General features: G+C 32.1%; 1 protein-coding gene across 1 annotated transcript in view; it reads right to left on the reverse strand.

The window, feature by feature from the left end:
• Positions 1 to 11720, reverse strand: part of capn15 (calpain 15) — a 32278-nt gene that overhangs the window by 3958 nt on the left and 16600 nt on the right. Inside the window, 9 exon segments of the mRNA XM_058766263.1 lie at positions 209 to 387; positions 1393 to 1556; positions 3582 to 3808; positions 3899 to 4060; positions 5383 to 5535; positions 6913 to 7038; positions 8007 to 8370; positions 10517 to 10539; positions 11468 to 11676. Of these exon segments, the coding sequence (XP_058622246.1) occupies positions 209 to 387; positions 1393 to 1556; positions 3582 to 3808; positions 3899 to 4060; positions 5383 to 5535; positions 6913 to 7038; positions 8007 to 8370; positions 10517 to 10539; positions 11468 to 11676 (1607 nt within the window).

Consider the following 11720-nt stretch of genomic DNA (forward strand, 5'->3'; position numbering starts at 1 on the left):
GCATAAGCAGCACGAAGGGTTGATAAATCAGAGGTGAAATTGTCATGTGGCTCTCGGTGTGAATAAACCTTAAATAAAAAAGGACTAACATTCACAAATCACACTGCAGGCTTCCATCTGGAGCCGGAAGAACAGCGGCCTGCTCTCGTTCCTGCTGCTGTCAGACGAGTAAAGCCTTGAGGAATCAGGGAAGTGAGGATGTGTTTACCTGTGCAGCGGCGGTACGCTGTCGATGGTCTTCAGGCTGCCGCGGGTCGACACCACATTGAAGCTGTCAGTACAGTCACATGACACATGGAGGTAGTACTTTGGGTGACGGTTCTCCACAACGACGATAAGCCCCGCCCACCCGTGAGTCAGGTAGTAACATGTCATTCCTTCCCGACCCTGATAAACAAAACACCTTATAAAACAGCCTTCCTCGTTGCTTGCTCTTGTTTAAATTGGACCTTTTTCACATTTCCAGGCTTCTCAGAAGAGGAAGTCGTCACAGTTGGTTAAACGTCTATAGTGGTGAACATATATATATACACATATACACATACATGCATACATACATACATAAATCTCAGTGTTATAAATGTACATACAATAAATGCACGTTTTTTAAGAAGAGAAAAAAAAAAGAAAAAAAAAATGCTATAAATGCACATTTTTTAATAAAAATATAAAAAACTTTTTATATGCAGGATTTGTGATGCTGATGACTGTTAAAATGTATCAAAACAGTCTGTGAATGTGTGTATTTAAAAAAAAAAAAAGTTAATAAAAATATTTGAAATATATCAGTCTGTGTGTAATGAATGAATATAATATACAAGTTTCACTTTTTGAATGGAATTAGTGAAATAAATCAACTTTTTGATGATATTCTAATTATATGACCAGCACATACATACATACATACATACATACATACATATATATAATTAAAATAATATAAATTAATTAGTAATAACAAAAACTACTATATATTGGAATATATAGTACTGATAACAAATCTACACAAATTTGTGAATAATACTATACCTTTACGATTATGTATTAAGTGTATTATATTTACAGACATACTAAATTATTTTACATTAACTTAATTTATATATGTTAATTATATTAACTAGTTACTTATTAGCATGCACATTACTAGCATATTGGCTGTTTATTAGGCACATATTAATGCCTTATTCTGCATGACCATATTCTAGATCCCTTAACCCGACCCAATACCTAAACTTAATAACTAGCTTACTAATTATTAATAAGCAGCAAATTAGGAGTTTGGTGAGAGAAACTCTTAGCTAATAGTGAACATGCGTTCCATGAACTAAAGTGTTAGCAATTTACATATTTATCTTCATGCATTGGAGAAACGATTTCTCCATGCGTTAGTACCTCATGTCTCTCTCCCTTGTTCTCCGTCAGCAGGATGATGGCGTCGGCGAGTGTGGTGGATATGGCCTCCACCTGCTCCACCATCACCTGTCTGGAGCTGTAGATGGCCAAGATGTACCCTGGGAAATCCTGGCTGGGTCTGCGGGCGTTGGTGGGGCTGGACACTGCAAACACACACACACACACATTCAAAAATCTCACTCCTGGGGCCTGTACCATGATGGTGGCTGAACAAACTCAGGGTTACAGGATTAGTTTTGAGTAGTGCTGTCAAACGATTAATCGCTTCCAAAATAAAAGTTTTTGCTTACATTATATATGTATGTGTACTGTGTATATTTATTATGCATATATAAATACACAAACATACAGTATATATTTTGAAAATATTTACATTTATACATTTATATATTCATATTCTCATATTTTATAATATATAGATATATTTAATATATAAACATAACATTTTTCTTAAATATATACACATGAATGTGCTTGTGTTTATATATACATAATAAATATACACAGTACACACACATACATTATGTAAACAAAAACTTTTATTTTGGATGCGATTAATCACAATTAATCATTGCCCAACACTAGTTTTGAGTTGACAAAACCAAACCAATCCAGTCTGGCTCTGTTGGTACCATGAAGCTGATCATCAACTTTCTGTGTCAACTCAGGCTTTGATTCTGAGTTAATGAAGCGCATGCACTTGAAAGTGTGACATCAGTAGTGAACAGCCAATCACTTGCCTTGAAACTGTGATTCACTTCTCACAAGTCAATGCAATTCACTACCAAACATTAAAAGATTGAAAAATATGAAGACTTTAAACACATTTACACAGCAAGATGAAATGATATCCATGATAGAGGACTTAAACTTAGTTTATAGAGTTGATCATATTTATAGGTATAAAACATTTTTAGAAATCCAAGTTCACATGTTGTCATGTTTAAAGCTTTATCTATTGATTCCAAAACTTATTTACATTGCGTATTATCTATATATTACATATTTAAATTAACTTAAAATAAAAGCTTAACAATTACTATTAATCTACAGTAAACTGGCTCGTGTAATAGATAAATCATAAAATAATTATAATAAATGATAATCGTGAAGGAGTGGATCGCGGATCTACAACGGCCCTCATAATAATGTTAATTATAATATTTCTTGAATAATTATCAAAGTTACATTTATGCACGTTAGAAAAGAAGTTGAATATGGCTTTTTACTCTCTAAGAAGCTGCTCTCATTGTGTGTGTGTGTGTGTGTAGTTAACCATATTTGATAATATTCAGGGCAGAGCCCGGCAACCTTGAAGTACAGATAAGTGTTCTCTGCGTATATGTGTGAATGTCATTCTTTGCAGCTAGATGCAGAGAGAGAGCTCTAGGAGGAATTTGCCGTCACCCTGATGTTCAGGGTACAAGATATACATCTCTGGAGAGACCTATTGCGTCTGACCTCTGATGTATTATGTGTAGAGTATAACTATTGGTGTCTACAACACGTACGCAGAGCGGCCTACAAACTCCATCGAGACTGTTTCTGCTGATGAAACTGCAAACTATTTTCTTCAGGAAATTTCTCTTCAGTTGATTGCATCTCTGACTCCTGGTCTTTGTTCATCATACCTGGTCCTTGGGTTTAACTGTAAGTTCCCCTACACTGTCCAATCAGATTTGAGCTTAGATCATGTGCGTGGAGCAGCTGCTGTTGCACAAAAAGGGTGAGTGGTGGCGCTGTTTCCAAAACCAGTGTAAACAAACACAGAAGAAGAGTATTCTGAGAAAGGAGAGAGTGGATGCCGAGTTCTTGTTATCTTTGGTATCTGAGAACAGACTTATTCTCACATGTTCTTAATATAATTTCTATTAATTCTCCACTGAATTATGTGATCTGGAGAGCACTGTCCGTTTTCTTCCATGTGTGCGAGCCAGATCTTCCATATTAAAAAAACTTTACTTATCTTAATTGAATGCTGTATATTGAGCAGCGGATGATGTTAAATCCATATACGAGATACATATTTGAGGAAAAAGTGCCACCTAGCGTGCAGGTGTGAATTAGGCGATCAATCATTTCGCGCTCAGTGTGAAAGCAACGTTCGTCTGGGATTCGCATCGCGCTCAGTGTGAAACAGCCTTTAATCTCCAGAGTGTCTGTTGTACCTGGTGTCAAAGCGCCCGTCAGGTCCATCTGCCAGTGATTAAAGGCACAGCAGACGACAGCGTACTCTCCCGGCTCCAGCATCACGTCACATCCTACGAACTTCTTCACCGCGCGCTTGCTGTGCGCCAGCAGACGTCCCAGGACCAGCTTATTCCCGTTCCCAAACGAGGCCCGGAAGACCATGATGCACAGATCCAACAGGTGACTGTCGGCCGTGTCCGAACGCCTGGAGGAGTGACACAGAGCTTATGTTGTTGTTGTTGTTTTATGATTAATATTTCATGTCTCATTCTCTATTTATTTGGTTGTTATTTACCTGCTGCCCTCCTGGAAGAGGGCAAACTCCAGCGCGGTTCTCTCCAGGACCGTGAGGGCGGTGACGGTCACCGGTTTACTCGCCCGACAGGGGAAGCAGCCCTGCAGACGAACTTCCTGCCAATCAGGATGAATCTTGCAGATATCCACCGAATCAAAGTACCTGCACGCATAAGACACAATCACCACAAATTAAATAACAGGGTTTTTGTGCTCTAGTTATTTAACTAGATCTGATGATAGACTGATATGCTGGTCTGGCGGATGATTGTGTATTTTGGCCAATTAGTGCATCGGCTGATAACAATACCTGATTGGAATTAAATTAATTTTTAAATAAATATAAATTTATTAAATAAATATAATTTTGTCCATCTCATTTACAATCATTAACATGTATAAAATGTTTTAAAATTTAACAATTGTTAAAATAATTATTTAAAATCTAATAAATATGTAAATTTGATCTACTTTGCCAAACATTTTATTTATTTATATATATATATATATATATATATATATATATATATATATATATATATATATATATATATATATATATATATATATATATATATATATATATATATATATATATATATATATTTTTTTATATAAGAATTGTTTTAAATGTCTCTAATTATAGCATATGAAATCTACATAAATTTGAAACAAATACAATATTAAAAATGTATATAATAGTAAAGTAACTGAATTTTAATATCTGTAACAAATATGGCGTAAAATAAGTCAATTTTCTTTCATTTATGTAGATATTGTTTGTATTTAATAAATATGTATTATACAAAATTTATATTTTTTAACATTTGTAATAAATACGATGTAAAATAAGTATTTTTTTCGTTTTCAAATGTATGTTGATCTTATTTGCCATCATTAAATAATATGTACAATTAAAACGCACTCTCGTGCACTACTTTTTTTACATGTAAAAAGTCTTTCAAATTTAAAGCAGGTCTCATGTCATCATTAAATGTTTATATGAAATCAAATGAATTAATTTTAATATAATTTTCTTAAATAGCATTTTCAATTTTTTTTCATTATGCTTTTTAAAAAAAATAAAAATAGCGTAAAATACGTTTTTATTTATTAGGATTTTAATACATTTAAAAAAAAAAAAAAGTGTAAAATATGTCTTGTTTTTCCCCCCCCCAAGTTCATCTTATTTGCTCATACGTATATAGTTTAAAAAAAAAAAAGTTTAATAATATTGTTAATAAATATGGAGTTCATGTAGACCACATTTGCCATTATTAATATGTGTATAATTAATATTAATATAAAATACATAATAAAATATAATACAAATACATAGGCCATCCGCCTGCAGCACATTCACATTACTTCTGAACCACTTCTGACCACTAATGAGGTGCTCTTTCTTTATTTATGGAAAGCTCTGATGAAGCTCATCTCAGATTAAAGGTCAAGTAATCACAGATGAAGCACTTAATGACTCACTTAATGAAGTCTCCGTATTCCATCCAGAACACGCCTTCACTGCTGCCATGAGCCATGAGCTCGTGACGCAGGTGCTGCGGCCAGTCGGCCCACTCGTCTGACCACGAGCCGTTCCAGGAGAACCGGCCCCAGGGGTTCCTCAAACGCAGCAGCCTGAACACAAAACGAGAAGCGCTCCAGATATACAGCTCTGTCCTGCTTTACAGACACGGCAGCGACGCCTTTATTGTTCTGTCATGATGAGTGCACGCGTCGCTTGTGATATAAAAACAACTCACTTCCTCATGCATGCTATTGCATTGTACCTCAGAAAACCTGTATGGACTTATTTTCATTATATGCAAAGCAGTAGGAGTGTAGCGGTACACAAAATGACAGTTCAGTTTTGAAGTCATGGTTCGGTACGTTTTCAGGAACAGCAACTGCTTCTTTTTTACTTTTTCATTAAAAACAGTGGTTTACTGTACAAATTCTGGATCTGTCTTTAAATAAATTCAATTAAAATTAAAAAATAAAAAATCTTTTGTTGTAACTTACATAGGAGCTGTATTACTAGCATATTACTAGAATTTTAAAGATTACAATTAACAAAGTAAACCAAAATATTAAATTCAATTGCTATTTATTTTTAGATATAATATTCAAAACTGAAATAAAAAAATATATACAAACGTAAATTGTACATAAGGCAGTTTTTACATTAAATTAAATCTAATTATAAAGTTGTTTCTCAAATTTATGTTGAAATACAATCATAATCATAACTTTTTTTTTCCATGACAGATTTATTTAAACATACATTAAGTAATTAAGACATCACTAACAGGTTAAATAAATATAATTAATATATAGGCTAATATAGTGCATATATTTAGCGAAATGCTCTTCTCTAGACTTTATTATTTTAGCGAACAAATGAGTTGTGGACACTGATGACTTGCCTGAGGTAAATGTAATGCTATTTTGTTTACAAGCTGCTTTATTGAGATGTTTCTGCAGTTGAAACACTAAATGAGAGACTTATTTCATGTCTTATTCATGTTTATTTTGTGCTATAACTAGTAGTAAAAGAAAGGGATGATCGCGATTATACAGCGATCTGTCACGACAAAGCAACAAAACGCCATTTATAGCTTGAATTTCCTCATAAAACTGACAGAATATGAAAGATGAGATTTTTTTTCTTATTGAAAGTAAATAAACGCAAAGCCTATTGTGATTATTAGACATTATATAGCGCACGTCCCATCCAGTAAAGTTTTATTCACTGAAACAGCACAGACTAATCCATCTTTTGATTTAAGAATTGATATTGATTTCATTGAAATGAGAAGTTTCAAATTAACTTCTGCATATACAGTGGTTAAAACAACACTGCTCACCGAACCAAAAAGACCCGTACTGAACATTTTTAGTGTGAATGTGTAAAGTTACACCCCTACAAAATAATGTGCTATATATATCATCTTTTGTGTCGTATGGGTGAACAAACCCTTATTTGACAGCATGTATGTTGTGAATGTGTCTGACCTGTAGCCCTGAACATCCCTGACGTCCAGTATGGAGTAGGCGTGTCGTGGGCGGAGCCCCAGAGATTCATATACAGCATCATCCACCTTCATGTTACCACCTCCACAGGACGCCCCCATCAGAAAGCTGAGACACACAGAGAACAGTCACAAACCCAAACATCATAACTCACTTCACAATTACACTACTACAGAACAGTCTTTTTATTTTTAAATATGCCTTAACAGTTTATTACATTTTATCTAAGTTGTAGTTATTTTAGTTAAACTAAATAAAAATGAGAAGTACATTTTGAAAAATAAAATATATTTTTAATTTATATTTTTATATTTAATTTTATTTCAGTTATAAAAAAAATTAAGCAAAATTTTTTTTTAATGATTTTAGTTAACTATAAAACATATATACCATATGAATATTTAAATTAACAAATAACTTTATAGCACATACAACTAAAAATACAACATTAGAACCTTGTTTCTATTTTTTAGCTGAATCATTTATTATTATTTTTTTTAAATAATATTTTTATTCCAATTTTTAGTTTCAAAAACAAATAACAGAACAGAACACACCAGAATCACAAATAAACAGATGGACAGAAAATGAATAAACAAATATTTTAGTTTATATTAGTTTAAATATAGTAATTACTTCATATAAAATGATTACTTAACTTTTAAATAATGGTTGAAAATATCCAACAGTGTGTCTTTTAGATATAATATTTATTATAAACTCTACAATAATAATTATAGACATAAATGAATATCATTATCAACCTTTTGCAATATAATTTGCATTATTCTGCTGATACTGTATGTATAACTAATGCTAGTATGTGCACACTAATTGTCCTGTAATTGCCAAGTAGCCCAGAAATACTCTGTATCTATCCAATTTGTAGTAATACACTTTAGAGGCTTGTTCTTTTACTTCATTTATTGGCTTTTTGCCTTTATTATAAAAGGACAAAAGATGCCTTGCCATCTTATAATGTGCCTTGAAATTAGCGAGTCCAGAGCACAGTGAATAAATTACAGGGCTCAAATTACAGGACAATTAGTCTAATAATCTGGAGTGTGTCGCCGTACCCCGCCTCTTTGGAGCTGAGCATTTTGGCCCATATGAGGTCCGTGTCGATCGGCTCTTCACGGGGATTGGTTGAGCTGACCTGCAGCATCAGACTTTCACAGGGGGCGCCAGTGAGCGTCGCCAAACCCTCGATGGCACGACCGGCCTGCAGCGCAAAATACGAGCCGTGCAGCTTCGCCAGAGCCTTTTCTATAAGCGCGACCCACAGCTGCCTCCGCTGAGCCTGTCCCAGAGAAAAACACAGAAAAAAAAAAGAGAGAGATTAAAATATTAATACAAGCCATTAGCAGGAAGGAAAGCAATCAACAGGGATGTAACGTCTGCAGTAAAAAATTTTTTTTCAAAAATACAATTTAGAATTGCCTATACACACACTACTTTGTGATAAAAAACCTTTGTAAACAAAACTATTTAAATATAATTTTATTCAATATAGTTATGTTCCATATATTTAATCATAACAACATTTTAATGCTAATAATAGTATATAAAATGTACACATTTATATTCAGTAATAATGATATTTCAAATTAAAATAAAAAATTAAACACTTTTCACCAATTTAATTATCATTATTTAATAATACATACATACAAAAACATGTGGTTATACAAATACCACATGAATATTCAAATTAACAAATAACACTTTATAGCACATATAATTCAAATACAACATTTTAATCTTGTTTACTTATTTTTCTCATGCTGATTCATTTTATATATTTTTAAAAATAATAAATTCATTTAAAATATTGAAATTTTTACAATGTTTAAAACACTTTTCACTACCATATTAAATACTTTTCAGCAAAGGTCTAAAATATTTGCAAACAATCAATAATAGCATACATAATTATTATTCATAATATTACAGTTCACTTACTTATTGCTACATGACATTGTTTAGTGAGTAAAAACGTGCAATTCTTTATTTTATTTTATTAAAATTCATTATTTAATAATACATACATACAAAAACATGTGGTTATACAAATACCACATGAATATTCAAATTAACAAATAACACTTTATAGCACATATAATTCAAATACAACATTTTAATCTTGTTTACTTATTTTTCTCATGCTGATTCATTTTATATATTTTTAAAAATAATAAATTCATTTAAAATATTGAAATTTTTACAATGTTTAAAACACTTTTCACCAATTTAATTATCATTATTTAATAATACATACATACAAAAACATGTGGTTATACAAATACCACATGAATATTCAAATTAACAAATAACACTTTATAGCACATATAATTCAAATACAACATTTTAATCTTGTTTACTTATTTTTCTCATGCTGATTCATTTTATATATTTTTAAAAATAATAAATTCATTTAAAATATTGAAATTTTTACAATGTTTAAAACACTTTTCACCAATTTAATTATCATTATTTAATAATACATACATACAAAAACATGTGGTTATACAAATACCACATGAATATTCAAATTAACAAATAACACTTTATAGCACATACAACTAAAAATACAACATTAGAACCTTGTTTCTATTTTTAGCTGAATCATTTATTATTATTTTTTAAATAATATTTTTATTCCAATTTTAGTTTCAAAACAAATAACAGAACAGAACACACCAGAATCACAAATAAACAGATGGACAGAAAATGAATAAACAAATATTTTAGTTTATATTAGTTTAAATATAGTAATTACTTCATATAAAATGATTACTTAACTTTTAAATAATGGTTGAAAATATCCAACAGTGTGTCTTTTAGATATAATATTTATTATAAACTCTACAATAATAATTATAGACATAAATGAATATCATTATCAACCTTTTGCAATATAATTTGCATTATTCTGCTGATACTGTATGTATAACTAATGCTAGTATGTGCACACTAATTGTCCTGTAATTGCCAAGTAGCCCAGAAATACTCTGTATCTATCCAATTTGTAGTAATACACTTTAGAGGCTTGTTCTTTTACTTCATTTATTGGCTTTTTGCCTTTATTATAAAAGGACAAAAGATGCCTTGCCATCTTATAATGTGCCTTGAAATTAGCGAGTCCAGAGCACAGTGAATAAATTACAGGGCTCAAATTACAGGACAATTAGTCTAATAATCTGGAGTGTGTCGCCGTACCCGCCTCTTTGGAGCTGAGCATTTTGGCCCATATGAGGTCCGTGTCGATCGGCTCTTCACGGGGATTGGTTGAGCTGACCTGCAGCATCAGACTTTCACAGGGGGCGCCAGTGAGCGTCGCCAAACCCTCGATGGCACGACCGGCCTGCAGCGCAAAATACGAGCCGTGCAGCTTCGCCAGAGCCTTTTCTATAAGCGCGACCCACAGCTGCCTCCGCTGAGCCTGTCCCAGAGAAAAACACAGAAAAAAAAAAGAGAGAGATTAAAATATTAATACAAGCCATTAGCAGGAAGGAAAGCAATCAACAGGGATGTAACGTCTGCAGTAAAAATTTTTTTCAAAAATACAATTTAGAATTGCCTATACACACACTACTTTGTGATAAAAACCTTTGTAAACAAAACTATTTAAATATAATTTTATTCAATATAGTTATGTTCCATATATTTAATCATAACATTTTAATGCTAATAATAGTATATAAAATGTACACATTTATATTCAGTAATAATGATATTTCAAATTAAAATAAAAAATTAAACACTTTTCACTACCATATTAAATACTTTTCAGCAAAGGTCTAAAATATTTGCAAACAATCAATAATAGCATACATAATTATTATTCATAATATTACAGTTCACTTACTTATTGCTACATGACATTGTTTAGTGAGTAAAACGTGCAATTCTTTATTTTATTTTATTAAAATTCATTTTTTTAAATAATATTTTTATTCCAATTTTAGTTTCAAAACAAATAACAGAACAGAACACACCAGAATCACAAATAAACAGATGGACAGAAAATGAATAAACAAATATTTTAGTTTATATTAGTTTAAATATAGTAATTACTTCATATAAAATGATTACTTAACTTTTAAATAATGGTTGAAAATATCCAACAGTGTGTCTTTTAGATATAATATTTATTATAAACTCTACAATAATAATTATAGACATAAATGAATATCATTATCAACCTTTTGCAATATAATTTGCATTATTCTGCTGATACTGTATGTATAACTAATGCTAGTATGTGCACACTAATTGTCCTGTAATTGCCAAGTAGCCCAGAAATACTCTGTATCTATCCAATTTGTAGTAATACACTTTAGAGGCTTGTTCTTTTACTTCATTTATTGGCTTTTTGCCTTTATTATAAAAGGACAAAAGATGCCTTGTTATCTCATAATTAGATTTTGACACTTTAGCCTGGATTTCACAGAGAGGGTCACAAATAGTATACACCATATACTGAGCTGTATGCACTGAACTACTACTCAGCCATAGATAGATGCGCTTCTCTTACCAGCAGTTTCCCAGAAGGCCTTGCAGTATATCTGAGGGGCGTGGCGTCCTGAACACAGACCACTTCACGCCACGATCTTTAAAGTTATTGCAGTTAATCTCGTGAGGGCGGAGCCACTTTTTGATTCGCTGCTGGACGCTGTCGTTCTCGGGGAACCCGACCGAACGTGGACCGGGAGGGAAACTGTCATCCACGAAGTTAACTGCGTTCTACAACAAACACAAGAATTTAGTAAGTCAAACACAAATAAACC

This window comes from Onychostoma macrolepis, chromosome 24, assembly GCF_012432095.1.
Source record: "Onychostoma macrolepis isolate SWU-2019 chromosome 24, ASM1243209v1, whole genome shotgun sequence".
NCBI classification, from domain to species: Eukaryota; Metazoa; Chordata; class Actinopteri; order Cypriniformes; family Cyprinidae; genus Onychostoma; species Onychostoma macrolepis.